This window comes from Styela clava, chromosome 14, assembly GCF_964204865.1.
Source record: "Styela clava chromosome 14, kaStyClav1.hap1.2, whole genome shotgun sequence".
Classification (NCBI taxonomy): domain Eukaryota; kingdom Metazoa; phylum Chordata; class Ascidiacea; order Stolidobranchia; family Styelidae; genus Styela; species Styela clava.
In genome coordinates, this window is record NC_135263.1 from 13395919 (window position 1) to 13414734 (window position 18816).

At 36.4% G+C, this 18816-nt stretch overlaps 2 protein-coding genes across 2 annotated transcripts; one reads left to right on the plus strand and one right to left on the minus strand.

Annotated features, from left to right (window-relative positions):
- Window positions 1–396: 396 nt before the first annotated feature.
- Window positions 397–9874, plus strand: LOC120341476 (putative GMC-type oxidoreductase Mb1310). The gene is made up of 14 exons (XM_078120090.1): window positions 397–502; window positions 864–924; window positions 1539–1683; window positions 1875–2227; window positions 3005–3045; window positions 3133–3253; window positions 3566–3791; window positions 4041–4142; window positions 4216–4340; window positions 6206–6281; window positions 6730–6877; window positions 8360–8468; window positions 9042–9158; window positions 9518–9874. The coding sequence occupies exons 1-14, from the start codon at window positions 397–399 to the stop codon at window positions 9654–9656; spliced, it is 1869 nt and encodes a 622-aa protein (XP_077976216.1). The 3' UTR covers window positions 9657–9874.
- Window positions 9875–10358: 484 nt separating this feature from the next.
- Window positions 10359–12510, minus strand: LOC120341477 (dihydroanticapsin 7-dehydrogenase-like). The gene is made up of 5 exons (XM_039409988.2): window positions 11981–12510; window positions 11773–11871; window positions 11471–11646; window positions 11271–11395; window positions 10359–10608 (listed from the first exon to the last, which is right to left on the minus strand). The coding sequence occupies exons 1-5, from the start codon at window positions 12327–12329 to the stop codon at window positions 10497–10499; spliced, it is 861 nt and encodes a 286-aa protein (XP_039265922.2). The 5' UTR covers window positions 12330–12510; the 3' UTR covers window positions 10359–10496.
- Between the last annotated feature and the right edge of the window lie 6306 nt (window positions 12511–18816).

An 18816-nucleotide genomic window follows, 5' to 3' on the forward strand; every position in this document is an offset into this window, starting at 1 on the left:
TAAAAAAAATCCATTTATCTGATACGGCATAAAAGAAATAGATTACCTTGTAGAAACAGGAATATCCAGGTCGGTGATGGTTTTGTGGCAGAACGGGAAATATCGAAATGTTGTATACGCCAATTTAACTTACTCAAGGATATATTATTTTATTTGTTCACTTCAATTTTTTGCCAAATTGAGGTAGAAACGTAAATATTGAATAATTATGCAATGCAGATATGAAACAGAAATAGCATGCGCAAGCTTTGCGAGTTATCTTCTTATATATTTTAAACTTCTGTTTAATTTGATGTTTTTATTCTATTATTTGCACTGCTGTTCATATGGAACAACTAATTATGTGATATATTATGTTTCGTGTAATATTATTAGACAGAATACATTGTCATAGTGATGAGGGATTACAGTATTATTGCGTTGTTGCTTACGCTTCTCGCGCAGAAACCATATGATCCGATGCTTACAGATGAACTGTTCGATGAATACGATTTCATCGTTGGTAAGTTTTTCTTCTGATTAATCATGTAAGGTATACTTTCATACCTCAAGATGGCCGTTTTAGCATGCGTTATGCTAATTAAAAAACGCACACAAAAATGTTGTTTTATATGTATCAAACGAGACAAAGAATATTTCTTGTATGTCAAAATTTCCTGTAGAAAATAGTTATGAAAATCACGATACTACACTGGGAAAATTCAGATTCAATGCGCTCAAATGCAATTCCGTATCTTAAAACTAATGAATAGTCTTTCCGAATATTGCTTCTAGTTATGTTACGGGAAATATGAACTACTTTTTTAAGTTATAAAAGCACCAATGCAACTGTACTTTAAATATGTTAAAATATAATCTTGCAGTGGGGGCTGGTACAGCAGGCGCTGTTGTGGCTAGCAGGTTATCTGAAATTTCCGAAGTTACGTGAGTTTTGCATTTTGAATGTATTTAGTTGATCATTGTTCTTTTTTTTCAACTTCCGCATATAAAACACCTCAAACCGCGTAAAAATATTGTGATTTGTCTTACCAATATAATCTGCATTGAGCAGTTTCGTATTTATCTCAAGTGAAACAATAAAAACAAACAAATTAAAGCACAATGGTGACATTTTTTTCATTCAAATCGCTAACAGACAAATGTAAAAACGAGAATATCGGTCAGAGACCGAAGACTTATCGATCGTTATCGAAGTATCTTCGACTCATCGAAGTTATGGGATCCCCAAAACAGCGCTCTTACTCCATAGTGACACCTTGTGTCTCATCACTAATTAATTAATAACTCGCTAATATACGACATAATTTGCCCAAAATCAATAGGCTTCTGTTCCGAGATATGATGAATGCACATGCAAATTCTGGAGCAGATTCAATCTCTCTTTCGTGACATATCGCGTGCATCAGACAGACAGACAAATACCTATCAACATACCGATTAAAATCGAGCAAAAAGTAATAAGCAGCAAAAGACAGATACTAAAAGTGCACTATCAACTTGCAAAATAAAAATTATTTTATATGTTCGATTTAATGCAGTGTGCTATTGCTTGAAGCTGGAGGTACAGATTTGGGAAATCATTTAGTAAAATACCCAAATGGATATGTCAAGGTACAGAGAACATCTGTAAACTGGAATTATGACATTGTTGATCAAAAACATTCATTTCTTCAAATGAAAAAGGTAATGGTATAGAATTAGATACTTTGAAGAAGGAATTCACTAATTTTAGAATGACCGGAATGGTTCATTCAAATCATTTTTGTGCCTGGCTCTTGAAATTACGATATCATCACAAGTCGGAGATGTATCTCTCAACAATTAAAACATCGCATATATAAAAAAATAAATTCAATTCAATTTCACTTAACCAGCCAAAGTACCCTCAAGGTAAAATTTTGGGAGGAACGTCGTCGATTAACGGAATGGTGTACTTGAGAGGAAGTCCACATGACTATGATTCCTGGCAAGATCATGGAGCAAAGGGATGGAGTTGGAAGGATGTCGAAGTCTTTTTCAAAAAAGTTGAAAATGCTTTTGGTGACAAAGTATCAGATAGTTTAGGCCGTGGAGGAATGCTTAATATTAGCCATGGATATCGAAGTCCAATGTTCAACGAGTTGATAAAAGCGGGTAAAGAGATTGGTAAGTTTTTTTCCAAATCTCAATCGACTTATATCCATACTGTCGAGCATATCGTTGAACGCTGCAAAAAAATACTGCACATGTGAAAGATACATGTCTTAGCACCAAATCTAGAGATGTGTAGTTGTGCCATAACCGATGTGCCATAACCGAGTCACCACTGCAGAGTTGGATCAAATAAAGGTAATTCAGTTCAATTACAATTACTTAAGTATGAAATACAATATCTTAAATATTTCAATTACATTACAATTACTCCGTGCAAAACATATCAAATTACAATTACAACAGAGCAATGCTCAAATATATGAAAACGTTACACAGAGCGAAGCAGTGCTTACCGTTGACACTACCGCTACCCTCAAAGAAATTCCGAGTTTTGCGTAGCAAGAATTCACAGAATCAAACCATAAAGCCAGTGTTCCCATGGATTTAGCCTATTTTATCACAGCTATTTCTAGACTAATTTTTCATTACTACTATTAAAACTACAACTCTTAAGGAGGCAAATGATGATTGACTTATTTGATTCATACTTAAATTTTCGAAACACAACTAAAAACTAACGAATACCATTCGAAATCGCAAAATGAGGTAATGTTTACAACCGCGACTGAAAATTTGTCTGAGTGTCTTAATGGATGCAAAAAGGCATATTGTTACGTCACTTTTTCGCATCTTGCTGATTGACGAATGTTACGAAATAAAAAAGGCGATTCTCGGAAAACGCCCTTTGGAAAAATATTTTGCCCTTCTTCGTGATATTGCGGGCCAAGTGAAAGGACACCGTAGTTTGGTGACCCCTGGTGTAATTGAAAGTGTAATTGGGGCAAAATTTTAGCAAATTACAATTACACAGACTGAAAATACCCCAATTACATTACAATTACATGAAAAACTGTAATTAATTACATCAATTACAAATGATCCAACCCTGGTCACCAGTAACCACGAAAACTAGAAAATATAATCTATTGCATTTCTAAGGCATAAAAGAAGTAGATTACTTTAAAGAAACAGAGGGAATATCCAGATTAGTGTGTACCTATTATGAAGGAATAAGACAGACATCTTCCGATTCGTTTTTACGTCCTGTGTATGAGGAAAGGTATTTTCAATTATCTATGTAATATTTCGCAATTTCAGCCACGTTTACTTAATCATATTGCCGAATGGCAAAGCTGTATGTACCAAGAGAAACGTTCAAAAATTTGGGTTAAAAAACGTTAGCCTTTGACTGGCTTCACCCGGGTTGAAATAATTTAAAATATATCATGAAATAGATTTACTTCAATACCAGATGTTGAATCTAGTACTTCAAAAATATGACATCAATTTGGTGATGTTAAGACGCATTATTGTGCAGGTATAAATTAATTGCTCAAACTGAAGGTGAAATAGTATTTCCATTTTTCTATAGAAAAGATCGTCTTCACATCGTGACAAATGCACGTGTCGGTAAAGTGTTATTTGATACTGATGAAAATGGCAAAGTAACAGCTAACGGTGTAACTTACATTAAAAATGGAGAAGAGAAAATTGTAAAAGCACGAAAGGAAGTTATTCTATCCGCGGGAGTAATGGAAACTCCGCATATACTGATGCTATCTGGGATCGGCCCCAGAAATCACTTGAAAGATATGATGGTTGGTTGAGACTTGCGTTTCGTTTTGGTTTTGGGCATATCGGGACGTTACATATACATATACTCTCAGTCAGTTATAAATATTAATACCGATTATTTTTACTTCATTAAAACGATATATAGGAACATAATTATGCAAAGATAGTTTTTGATAAATTTAATTTTCTTTTCAAGTTGAACATTATCTGCAATTACAATATGACTTATATGTTTGCTTTATCATGATCCCTAAACTGGAATTACGTTTCAGATCGATGTTGTAGTGGATGCTCCTGGTGTTGGATCTAACATGGAAGACCACTTGAGTAACGCTGCATACTTCAAACTGAAGAGTCCCCAGTATTATGGGCAGGTATGATTCAGTTAAAAATGTCCATACAGAACTATACCAATTAGTAATAATGAAACCGATGAACCTTCTCCAGAACAAGAATTCTATGGAAGAATATATTTTGAATGGAACAGGAGCTTTAACCACAGTAGCTGGGATAGACGGAGTTCTTCATTACAGAACAAAATACTTCGGAACTAACGTTAGCTTGAGTACAAGGTATATAAAATATTGGATTTGTTTTTCGATGAATCGTGTTTTTCTTGTCCAATTCAGGGCGTGTTTTTTTTATTTCGGCTCTAAAAAAAATTTCATTCAACTAGTAATTAAGACGTAAATGGAACCAAATTTTATACCGATCGGGACCGGAAGACCGTTACATGAGATCTGTAATTTTCATGCTATAGAATAAGATAGCGAGGTTGGACTTAAAACGTGAAGTGCTTCATATTTGCGCGTAACAGTTTTGCATTATGAATTAGTACCATATTCAAAAGTTGAAACTCAACTAAACGAGACATTTTGCAGTTCCCACGTAAGCGCATGTTTGCAAGCGACCGTAAAAATTAAAAGAGATACAATCGGTGTTGATGTTTTTACTGATACGTGTGTCAACTTGCTTATTGTTGTAAATTTGTCATATTTGGCAACACTCAAAAACTTTCAGAGGGTTTCGCTTATTTGTCTTTCTGATGTAGATCATACAAAAGATTTTGAATGGGAAACAAATCATACTTAATGATCTAGTTGTAGCTTTCGCCAAAGCTACATATTATTTAATTGATAAACTTCTATATTTTGAACAAATTTTGACTGAAGCTTGCAATATCATTATAGTTTTGAGTATTGTGAAGATATCCAGTCTTGGATAAGCTCAGTGCAATTACAGTGCGCATTGCGTATTTGTAGAATAATGGACGTACTGCAACTATACACATTTACTTTCCTTTGGTTGATTTGTATATTTTTGAAAATCGATGTTTAAAACATAAATATTTGTCAATTTAGTTTTGAGTTGGAGTTATGAAATCCCACTTCTAAACTTATTTTCGGATGTGCCATGTATTTCTTGGTATTTCATTCTTCCCGTAGTTCACGGGTTTCAAATCTATGTATCTAATTTTTACACAATGAGCGATGTTATTTAAAATGTATTTATGTATCTAACTTTTACATAATGAGCGATGTTATATAAAATCAAAATACTACAAAACACAGTAACCGCCATCGATTATGAAATTCCCCTGAGGGGATGATATACTCAACAAAGAGTTATTTGTTACAGAATAATAAAATAAACTGCGTAAATTTACAAAATAAAAAATCTTTTTCGAATCTATGTAACGAATTGATTCTAAACTTAAAATCTCCATAACGCTTGTTGGCACGATAGTTTAGCGGTTGAAACCATGCACTCTAGTTTAGAGCTAAAATCTAAAGCCCGAGCTCGACCCGACCCGACATTTCGGGTCGTGTCGACCCTGAAATGTTAATCATTACATTCGGGCCGGGTCGGATAGGCCTGAAATGCCAATCATTACGTTTGGGTCGGGCCTGAAATGTCAATCATTACTCGGGCTTCTCTATCACTGACTTTTTTTGAAATAAATATATGTTTATAAAAAATATATATATACCTAAACTATGTGTGGATACTAAACAAAGGAATACTTGTTATAAAAGAAATAATTTGAATAAAGCAGAGAAAAGCTGTAATGGACCTTTCCCTGACTTTTGACCCCAAAAAATATTCTTCCGATACTTTACCATACCCGGCTCGGGTCGGGTCGGGCCCTCGAATCCAGTGACTTAGTCAGGCTCGGGTCGGGTTTAATACCCACGGGCCCGGGTCGGGCTGGAATCTTTGGGCCAGATCTAACCTCTACTCTAGTTAGAAGTGGACACGTGAAAGCTAGTTAAGCGGTTCCAAGGAAGCTTGAGTTAAATATGTGAACATTTATATTTGCTTAAAACACCGTTAAATTGACAACTATATAGATTTGTAAAATATTTTAAATTGAGAATACGTCAAAAAATTATCAGGATTGCAATAAGAGTAACAATGGCACTATTTCTTTTTACAGGAAACGACCATTTCCAACGATCGAAGCATTGTTTGCTCCAGCTCCCTTTACAATTCCTTTCTCCACTCAAGAGAAGGTGATTGACTTTATATGTATAACGCTTTGTTGAGTGAAGTTTATAAGTTTAAATTTTATTTATGCCACTCAAAACTTGGTCACGTTAAGGCCGTAGACGTAAAATATGATTACAGTTTAGAAAAGGTTGGAATAACCCGTTGTCATCGCATCGTCTGAAAAGTTGTTCCTTCACGAATCAAGACCGAGCGTCAACGCGATCAATCGGTTGGCTAATCTATTACCATACGAGAATTGTCAATAAGGCGAGAAGACGTGTTTCACCATGTAATTAAAGCAATCTTCTTTTATGGGGTGAATACAAAAATTCCTGCCGTAAAAATGGTTTCGTAAGTGTAGTTACAATGTATAAATCAGCTTGATAATTTATATTATATGATTAGTATTATATATAATATTATGGTCCTATAATAGTATTTTATTATGTTTATATTTATCTATAACCCTAGCCTGCGTTTCACTCTTCCGTTATATTGTATCTTCAACATCCAAAGTCAAGAGGAACGGTACGTTTGAATTCAACGAACCCATTCGACCAACCCATTATTGATCCTAATTTTTTATCAAATCCCGATGATGTAAAGATGCATATTGAAGGTGCGTTGATTTAAAGTCCGTGTTAGAGTATATGAGAATTTAAAAAAAGACTTCATTTCAACGCCTGAAAAATATGAATCGATGTCAACTGTGATCAGGCGCTTTTGAGTAAAAAAATATTTGGCGATTTTAGTACAATATGCATCACCAAATGTGCTATACTCTATACTTAGTAAAATACAGTTGTAATGGTTTGAATACTGAGATTTTTTGTGTGGATGCAGTTGCAGAAATTTTCTCACCCTGTTTATATAGAAGAAAAATTTTGGTATAATCGGAATTGTATACATGGTGTAAAGCAGGCCTGCCCAACCTTTTTCGGCTCGCGCGCCACTTTCAAGTTACGAAATTCGTTGCGAGCCGCAAACGTTTGTGCCATTCATCAATACCAGCTAAGCCCTGATTTTGGCGTAGGTAATTTACATAATACATAAAAGACAATTTTATTAACATCAAATCAAACAATTTAATAATTTTTTCCTGATTACTGAGAAGGGGTGGCAAATTATTCGAATATCAAGTCGAATATTAAAATAGCAGTTTACTATTCGAATATCTGGTAACACAGGGCGTGGACATGACACTTGTGGTTCTTTGACGACCACACGAGAGCACACAAATCACGTCGAAATTGAGTGTTATATTTGCATTATATAGTGTTTTTATTCATTCATTTTCAGTAGTTATGATATTGTCTCAGTGTTTAAATGAGCATAATGTGGGCAAATGTCGCGGGAATATCAGGTTTAAGTTGGTAGTTTCGTAAATTTGACACCAATACAAATATTTGATAAAGTAATATTACAAAGATTTCTGGACAAATACCCTATATATGCTGATTCGTGACCAATATGCAGCAATGTCAATTTCATCAGAATTATTGAAGGATACGCAGTGACGACATTTCTGAAATCTAATTTAACCCAAACATTTGATGAAAAAAAACATAAAAGGACGAGGAGTCCCGGGACCAGTATCAAATATATTGTTGACTTTTTATTTTACGTTGGCGATAAAGACGATCAAAACAGACACATAAGAAAACAATCGGAATGAAATTAATTTGCAAATTTAGGCTCCAAATTCATTCCTATAATTGCGCTCAGCGTTCGTCCTCAATGATCGCACAATATCTTCCGAGTTCGCCGAACAGAACGCTCAGTTCTGCGAGAAATAAAAAAAACTGACGTCGTTGTCCACCAGGGTGCAAGACTTGACACATACGTAATAATAAGAACCGGCATTTGAATGCAGATAGATGACAGCAATAATCACATCAAAATCACGAACGAAACATACATAATCTATATATTGATATAGAACATAGTAAAAACATCAAAAGTCTGCTTACAACTTTATGGAGTGGGCCGCATGCGGCCCGCGGGTTGGGCAGCCTTGGTGTAAAGGCTCACTCCTATTTGTATTTGTAACTTTTATATATCGGTACTTATTTTATAGTTGACTCCTCAATTTATTACTCAGGCTTTCGACAACTAGAAAAGTTCGAAATGACAAAGACAATGAAAGAAACTGGTTTTAGAATGGTCGTGCCTGATGTTTGCAATGGACAAATGAACAAATATCCTCCCAGGTGAAATCACTAAATCACGATGATTATTATTGCCAATAACGTCGCAGGGTCATTTTACTGTGCCATAGAGGGAATCCAGCACATGAGGTCAACTTATAGGCAATTATACGAAGTCCAATAAGCATCTAACACACGCTTATATTCAAAACCTGGTTTGGGTAAATTCTGCCAGCATCTCATCATCACTCTTTTCTGATTGATACTTCCGTACTACTGAATATAAAACGTTTGTTAAAGATATCTTCTTTGTACACTTGTAAAGTATGCTGCAGCACTATGGTTTGTCGGAAATGGGCTATGTATGGATGGCACGTTTTATCTGTGTATTTTTGTGATAATTCATATATATATATTCCTTATAGTCTCAAACGGATTTGTATTTGTTCATTTGATATCTTTGGACACAAAACATACCTACAGATCATTTTACTGTGTGGTTATTTCCCCCCAAAATGTTGTAGTTTTCAGTGCTAGACAGAGTAAGATGCGATACTCACTGGATGAGCGAATTTTGTTTAGATGTGTTTATTCATCGAGCTTTCGTTTAATTTGATAATCGTCCATTTTCTAAAGGTCCGATGAGTTTTACGAGTGCTACATGAAATCTTTCAGTCACGGAATACATGCATGTTGCACTGCAAAAATGGGAGATAGGAACAATGAAATGGCTGTTGTTGACGAACGACTCAGGTACTGCATAAATATGCTGTTTCTATACAACACTATGTTCGATTGATGAGAACTAAAACGAATATATTTTAACAAATCATTAACAAAAACATATTGTTGTATTTAGCCAGTTTGTCAAGCAAGTTTTAGATTCCAGTCCTCGGTTGAATACCTCACTAATCTAAATCAAATTCACTACTTTCGCTACTTTTATTTGACAAAGGAGAAAAGAATCGTAAAATCATGAAAAATTCATGGAGCACGTCTTCCTTGGTTGAGCTGAATATTGTTCGGCGCATAATGAAATTGCCAAAGCTCATTAAATAGTGAAACTCTTTATACTAATAAAATAATTTAAAATTTCCTTATGCCATTTGCAGAGTACGTGGAGTTCATGGGCTGAGAATTGCAGATGCTTCAGTGATGCCACACATCACGTCGTCAAATACTCAGGCTCCTTGTTATATGATTGGTCAAAGAGCGTCAGACATGATTAAGGAAGACTGGCGTTTAATATGATGTCACCATTTTATATCTGTTAGGATTTAGTTCTTGGTGATTTATATTCCTAATCAAATTACTTTTGTACTAATTAGAATGAAAGGTTGTATCGTGGATCATGCTGCCACGTTGTTTTCGTACAACTTGATAGTCTTAAAAGTAATAAATTGGAAAATCATAATATATTTTTTTCCTTTAAAAGTATAATGACGATTGTTTGAAAATACATGCATAATCCTAAAATATGACATCTATTCCAATAAATTTAAACGCAAGTATATTTTTGCGAAAACAAATGCAAAAACTTGCATACAATTGGCATTTGTGTATAATGTTAAATGCTAAAAGTAAAATAAGGTGGTCCTGCTTGTAAGCATATTTATGAGGTGTGGTAATCGAGATTACCCGACTTCTAGTATAATATACCGCGGGTATATATTACCAAGAGGGGATTCGTTAGACTTCGGTTTTGATAACACATAATCACGCGCAATCTCTCTACGTGTATATCAAATGTTTTCATCCCACTGAATCCTAATAAGGGGGGAATATATTTACTAACTATAACGGGCTGTACAAAGCAGAACTGAGGTATTACGTTTGTTCATAAATACTTCTTACCCTGGTCGCATGATTAATAATGATAAAGAACAAAGTATTCAACGAACTTCGCTTTTGGAGGCGTCAGAAATCATCAAAATATCCCCGTTTTTTCAATTATTTCAGTATCAAACTTTAAATTTTGACTGTTTTATTGGAACTCTGACACATAGCATATATTCAATAAAATTAATTGATCCACAATTGATGATACATTGTTTTGTGCTATTCAAAAAACAAAATAATAAATAGTAATCATTATTGAGTATCTCTAGCACCAAATTTCGAGCTCTCCCCGTGTTGTTCTGGTCCCATTGCGCTATATCCTCCATCGACATACACAGTCGATCCTGTCATAAAGCTTGCATCCCTGTTTGCACAGAAATATATAATTCAAATATTGTGTCACATAAGGTGATCTCTTCTGTTAGATTAAATGTAGGCCAACGTACACTCATGAAAGCAGATATATATATCACAAGATATTTTGTGATCATTGGCCAGTCACTATTGGCCTTGGTAAAAATTGCAAATAGATAGGTGGGATGATTGCCAGTGCAGGGGACTGGGGCCCTATCTGCGTGTCCACACTCCCGTGTTATAGAACACACGTTAACAGTGAGTGTAACTTCGATCTTGACTCCTTCAGAGGTCAATAAAGCACACAATGTATTGAATGCCAAATGTTCGTATTTTGTAACGATGCACAATCGAATTGATCCAATTAACAGATAACGAATTGCGCTTAAAACCATTATACAAGTATATATAAGTGATGAAACCAACTTTCTAACTAACAAAGAACGATAAACACGAGCAACACTGAGCGAGAGAAATATATGATAAAGGAAATGAATTGGGACAACGACCTTGTTTCAGGCAAATAACATGCGTTATCAACAATACGTGGAGACGAATATCGAAACATACAGTAACTATCCTTATGTACTCGCTACACCAGTATGCTATAATATAATCAATACCGGTAACATCGCAGTGATAGACATTATCAAAATAAAAACCTTTTCTTACTTGCTGCATAAAAACGCAATGACTGCGGCTACTTCAGACGTTTCTCCTTCACGACGAAGTAAATGGAAATTTGAAACCATATCTCGTTGACCCATTCTAGTGCCATCCGGTGATGCTTTTGCTTGCTAAAAATATATCCGACTAAATCTATTTTCAATAGTTCGTGAAAGCTCGAAATGATAGGTCGAAAACTGGATTACCTCTGGTGTCCAAATCCAAGCTGGTGCAACTGCATTGACTCGAATACCCTTCTTTGATAAGTCCAAAGCCATGCATTTTGTTAGTGCCTCAATAGCCCCTTTTGTGGTTGAGTAGGTCCATCTATTTGGCTGAGCTCGAACGGCAGAAATACTGCTCAAGTTGACTATGGAGGAGCCTGCATGAGTTGAGTTTAAATATTATGATGAGGCAATTTTATACCCCAAATTTTAATTCTATACAAATCAGAATGCATTGCAATTCATTTTACAATTTTTTTAATAAGTAAAAACGCATTTCATACCTTTAGACATAAAAGGGAAACACGCTTGTACCATATTGGCAAAGCCAGCTACGTTAACGTCAAAACTTTTTCTCCAGTCATCGTATTCAGCTTCCAAAGCTAAACAAGATAGTTTATGGTTTATATAGACTGCTTCACTCTAATTCCATGCTATAAAAAACTCAATTAACGCTTTTCAAATTATGAAACTGAAATATGTCACACTAACCTTTATTGCAAAAATAGGCTACTGTATTTACGAGGTGATGTACAGTGCCTCCGTTGTCATCGGCAATTTTCTTCGCTGCATCAACACAAGAAGATTTCTGAACCACGTCGGCGTGGTAAAAATTTGCGACGAATCCTTCTTTTTTCAAATGGGAAACTGCTGATTCACCCAAGGTTTTATTGCAATCAACAATAGCGACGGATGCACCATCATTAGCTAATCGATGTGCGGCAGCAAAGCCTATGCCAGATGCCCCACCTGCAACTACAACTGTCTGTCCGCTAAACCTACCCTTGGTATAGTTTTGATCGAGACGTGGTTGGTTGCAAGGATAAAACGAGGCTTCCATGGCTGATGACTGGTGCTAACTACTTGTTGATTATTAATTTGATATCACAGCAGTCGCTATGTAAATGTTTGCGATGTTAAACTACCCAATTCTCTCAACGGAAAATTAAATGAGGCGCCTTTAGTGCCTCAAACAAGTACCCCGATGCCTTCATGCAATTATATTACTCGGTTATATTCAATTTTACTGTTAACTGTTTAAATAAAGATGAATTAGGCAGCTGCCCTCGTCATGTTAAAAACGACATAGATGGCCTGTTTTTAAATTTAGTTTACGAATTCCACCATCAAAAGTGGCTATAAATGCGCTTGAGTAAATATTAGGCTAATAGAGTATATAGGAAAAGTGGGTCCCTAATCTGCGCGCCCCTTTATCTGTATTATTAGAATGTACTTAGCGGAATAATATCCAACCTGATCTCCTTCAAAGATTAATGAGCAGTAAGCAAACGATGATTGTGATGCCAAATGTTTGTACATTGTAAAGTTGCACAATCGAATTGAATTGTTCCCAATATCTGATAATGGAATGCAGGAATGCACCTAAAACCGTAATGCGAGTATTTGACTGAAATCCGAATCATGACTATCAACAAAGAAAAAACATATAAATCCCTATTTTTCCACTCTCGTCAAAAGCGAAAAGAGCGAAAATTTGTAGCGTTTAGCAAAATCTCTTTTTCTTTCTTTCGAAAAAGAAAATTGTACTTAATAAACTCGATTTGAAAGAGTTATTAATGAAATGATGTTTTGCGTTGATCACCATTGATATCGCGTCATGATGATTAGGTTCGAAATGCTTTTTTCTCCGGCATGGGCGGTTATTTACTCACGGTACAAGTATAGAGCATGCGGGGTTTACATTGAGGTGGGTCACAAAGCCAAGAGTTCAATTTCCACAATATAAAAAGTTGAAAACAGCAAAGGGCTGTATTACGTTGTAGCGAATGTGGATTGTAACTAAGATTTATCATGTCAATCAACTATTTGTATTAATAGTATGTGAATTCAATGAACAGGTCAGTGCTCAATTTCTCCTGATTATGATTTGAAGTCTTAGCAAAACTTCTTTGTATTGACCAATCTGTGACGTGTCCCGCCTTCGTTCGAGAGTTGAGAACGTAGTGTTTTTATGTTTTGCATTACTAATTTGGATTTCAAACGTATAACTTGTATTGAAGTTTAAGTGTATACTTTAATACATCTGTTTGGATTAAATTGTGCAACTTTACAATATCAGACTTCCTCGGACTATGGGTGTCATAGCAACACATTAATAGCAGTTACGCATGTTAAAGAATCAATAAATCATCGGTGATTTTATAATTAATTAACAGTGGGGACTGCGATGAAGAATTTGAAAGATTGAACATAGTATCTCTCTGCATTATGTTTAACAATGAAATCCATAAAAAATGGTGTTACCTGTTTCTCAGAATTGCGTGACATAGGTCAGGGAAGTTTTTTTGTCTTTTTTAACATGTTGATGACATTCCAGACCATGTATGATTCACTTCTGGTTGAAGCGCTAAGAAAAATACAAAACTTAATTTAACCATTGTATTACATATTTCATATTGCCCCGAGACCTCAGTTTGTTCTGTCAATATATTGAGAAAATGCGTATAAGTTGTCCCATGACACTCTCGTTTACCTATTTCTTCAAAATTATTCCAAAACTTCGAATTTCCATGAAGATCAAAATACGACCAATTTGTACAGCTACAGTTTACACTATTCCCTTGTCGTATAGTTACCTGAAATATAATCATGGTTCACCAGCCTGATATGAACACCGAGATTGCACCTTGCAATGGACTCTTAAAGCGTCTTCTAGCGGCGTCAATTAAAAATTGCAGCAAACCAACTAACTACCGCAGTGGTACGTAGGGCAGAATAAATCATTCTGAGGAAACAAATGTGGGTCAGGGCTAGGTGGCAAATAGATTTTGATTAAGTGTTACGTATTACTGGTGCTTCATGCATCCCAAGTCGGTGAATGAACTAAGTTTCTCTGTTTGGTTTGTCTTCCGATTTCATACCAATATGTTCTGTGATACGATAATAGGTAATAAGACACCTAAACGACATGTTCATCCTAATTTTAATAACAATGTAATTATAGCACTGGAAAAGCTAAGCAAAAAGCGGCACAAAGGAGGCGGAATTTGCATTCTAGCCCGAAATGGCTAAGTCGGAGGGGTGCGTTAATTATATGAAAAGTTGATGTACCGATTTCTACCAAAGTATAACTTCAGACAAACTGAAAATGAAGCTATGCTTGAGGATGAAATATTCAAAGCAATTTCCCTGAAAAATCCAAACCAGGTCGCTTATGCCTGCAACTCAAAGCAAAAACGTACTAGGCCCAAAATTTTGGTGGGGGCCAATATTGTAATCTCAGCAATGATATTGGGTTTGAGACACCACTTCTTTAAGCAGAAAAAGACCACATTTGATAAATGGGCTAACTAATTCAATAACTCAGCTAGCTTTTTGTGAATACAAAATCCATGTTCCCGAAAAACCTTTTGATTTGAAACATCAAATATCTACAACGCAATCTGAATCAGTAAAAGACATCGCCACGATTAAAAGTCCATCCATCGCTTACCACCAACTATGCTCGGCACAACCCGATTAATCTTCTCCTCAGTGAACATTTCTCGATGACAGTGAAGCACACACAAATCAGAATATTGTCGGGTATGGGATTACAGTAATTAGCCAGCTATTTGTTTTTGAAGCATTGGCTTGATGGTGTTGGAAGGCGTTATCGACCAGCGGTTACGTGAGCCACCATGTGACGAGTCCAGCAATCCTTTGCACATAACTATCTTCGAAAGAGATTCGAACCAACGCAGAGCAACCAGAAGTGCGGCGGCGAGCGTATTCCTAACGCTTAGCACGATGCGCCACATCGCCGAGCAATACAGCAGCGTTTCCCAGACATGAGGAAGACGAGTCGGCCTTTTGTTTCGCCTTTATTTTTCAGGCCTACATGTTTACCAACTTTGAAAATTCAGAAGTTCATTTTCATCATGCAAGAATCGATGTACGAATTATCTAAATGTAAATAAAGGCATGAGATGAGATACCTTGTTTCCCCGAAAATAAGACCTACCCTGTAAATAAGACCTAGCCTCGATTTTGAAAATGATTTTAATATAAGCCCTCTCTTTAAGGCCTAGTCAATAGGGCTGTGCATTTCGAATCGAATAGAGGTAAATTTCTTAATTTTTTATTTTTTGAAACCATATTTTTTTAACGCAATTCTGACATATGACGCTTTTCTGTAGTGTGTTATCGACGAAAACGTTTATTTTTTATTGCGTGTGAACGCTCAGCAATCTGTCTGAGTGATGTATTTTACGTTCCCTGTAATTTATGTGTCTGGAGGACCCAATACAAGAAGAAAGTTATATACAATTGTATATCTCCCAAGTATTCGAGATTCGATTCGAAAAAAATATTCAATTCGATTCTGAAATCATCGGGTATTCCTGCTAGTCAATAGCGCGATATTTTTTCCACCTAGTGTCGCAGTCTGAAGATGTTGCTACTGTGGTTGTAGATGAATTAGAAGACTCAAGGATTCCGGATTGGTCGTTTATTAAACGGCAACTCGCAATTCATAACTTAAAACAGAACAAGAAGTTCGTTACACACCACCGACGTTCGACGAGCACTTGATAAAAAAAAACAGTGTGTCAGCACAAAGACAAATCAATTACTTGTCAATAAAACGAATCCCACAGTGCTACCACGAATATTTGCAATAAATGAAAGTAATAGCCTTTTGGAAAAAATCAATCTTCAACCACTAAAAAATTTCAAAGCAATTGGTCTGGTATTCAAAGAGAAAAGCGATTTTATGGTGACGGAGAAGAATATGAACAAGAACAACAACATAATATCAAAACGATCTATAGGTCCATTCACGTGTCCAATAACAGATTACACCACTAAAGAACTGGAAACACGTCCGGCCGCCAGCGCAGCGACCGGAGAAGAGAGACCGAAAGACACAACTTTTCTCTCACGCGAAGTGAGTGGTCGGAGTCAAAATCCGACAAAACAGCATTAAACAGGGGTCAACATAACTGTTTATAAACATACAAATATATATATCGTCCGCGACACTAGTCGATAGCAAGAAATCTTTTCTACACGTTTTAATTGATTAATTAAAAAACATCAAGAAAGTCGATGCTCGGGGAAACATACCCTAGAGAAAAGTTCGCCAATTTTTCGTTTTATTGCGGGACAGATTGAAAAACGCCACGGGCCGGATCTGTCTTACCGTTATAATCCATCTAAGCTACCGAGGTTCTTGGATCGTGTTAAATTAAAACTGTCTACAATCAATCAATCAATCATCAATCATTTATTTCGGTACTCTGACATGAAAACAAAACAACACAAAAACTGGACAAACAAACAAATGCAGAGATACCTGGAAGGCGAGCATAACTTAAAATAAAGTTAAAAAACGTAAAAGTACGCGCCCGCCCACCAAAAAAAATAAAAAATATTACTACAAGAATAGGATAGGATAGGATAGGATTTACATATTTATCCCGGGGGAGAGGAAAGCCGATAAGACGGCTTATCCATATGGCGAACCACGGCCTCTCGTCCGGTTACCATTCCAAGTCGGGTATGGGATTAGTTTTTACTGTATTGTTTGTTTTCGGAAGCATGGACTTGGTGGTGGAGGAAGCCGTAACCGACCAGCGGTTACGTGAACCACCCAACGACGGCGAGGAGTCCAGCAATCCTCTCGCACATAACCATCCCTGCATGGGATTCGAACCTGCGAACCCACGCAGAGTAATTAGAGGTGCGGTGGCGAGCGTATTCCTAACGCTTAGCCCGTTGAGCCACACCGCCGCGCCGCGAATACAAAAAACACGATTCAGAATCGGGCGGATGCTTTTTAAGGGATCCGTGGACAACTTACACAAAATATAACAAAATTTAGGTAGATAAATTAAATGTAATAGACTGTCAATCAGAAAGTGGCATTGCCTTATTATTAGGTTTGTTGTCTGTAGCCTACTTGAATAAATTCATATTTATAGAGACTTCAGCTGGATGAATCGGGTGCGATATACCGTAGGTACCGTAACCTCAGGCGTTAGTTACGATAATGCACGGTTCTGCAGTGCATTTAGTACGGTACCGGTACGCCCCCGTAACCGACCAGCAGTTAGGTGAACCACCTTACGGCGGCAATGACTCCAGCAATCCTCTTGCACATAACCATCCCTGCCCGCATGGAATTCGAATCTGAGAACCCGTGCATGGTACCGGTAATCAGAGGTGCGAGGGAGAGTGTATTCCTAACGCTTAGCACGATGAGCCACACTGCCGCATGCAGCATGTATGAGGAATCAATAAATTAACACATACCGACATACGGTAGGCTACCGTAAAAGCGCCTAACTTCGGACAAAATTACTATATTTTCGTCAATAACTCGGCCATTTATTGTCCAAACGGTGCCAAAATTGCTCGGTAAAACATTCGTGCGGTAATTTACATTCCCTGCAAATTTCGGTTCAATTGGACTATTTTTACTATTGAAATAATCGATATTTCTTGCCATTTGACCGTTATCCTTCACTGCCCTAACTTCGGACAGTCATTTTCTTCACTGCGTAACCGCGACGCACAGAGAGAAAGAGGCTTCCGATGCGGATGAGGTAATCACGTCGTTGCGTGAAGATAAGACGCTCGATCGTCGTCGTAACATTGACGTCACGACGAAATTGCATTATTTGAAACTTCCGTCGTCCTATGTTTACATCTTTCGTTCGTTATTTTCGATACTTCAGATGAGTATAATAACATGTTAGTCATTTTAATCAGGAAATGCATACGTAAATATATCTGATGCAAACCGTTTCAATCCACAATGAAGTATTTTAACGGGCTTCTATCGAAGTCTTTGAAGTATTAATATTCTCGACAGATAGCTTTTTTTATTCTGCGCGGTTATCTTTATAAATGATAATTTATATCAAACACACGGTAAATCCGATTGTGAAGTTTAATTTAAAATTCAACTTAATCTTGTAAACATGTAGGTCCCGTTTATTTGTTGGAGATTAAATTTATTTTTAATTTCGAGTGAATAAAATTCACCCAGGCCGTATTCAATAACTGTCATTTCGACTACTAATCATAAAATAATGGTTAAGTGCAGTGCACTGTGCCATATGGACGTTGGAATTATCATAGTTTTATATATTCGATTTTAACGTCATCGATTAAGTGTGACATGTATTTTCATTAATGTAATTTTGGCATATATTCATACATGACCCAACAAAATACAAAAATATTACGTTGGAACGCCGTCTTTGTCTTAACGGAAATTGTCATATTGGCTCCGTTGTGTCTGGCGTCAAAATTCATTTCCGCGACGCAGTGTGACGTCGTTTCGGAAGTGAGCGAAAAATAATCTACGTGAGGTTGACGTA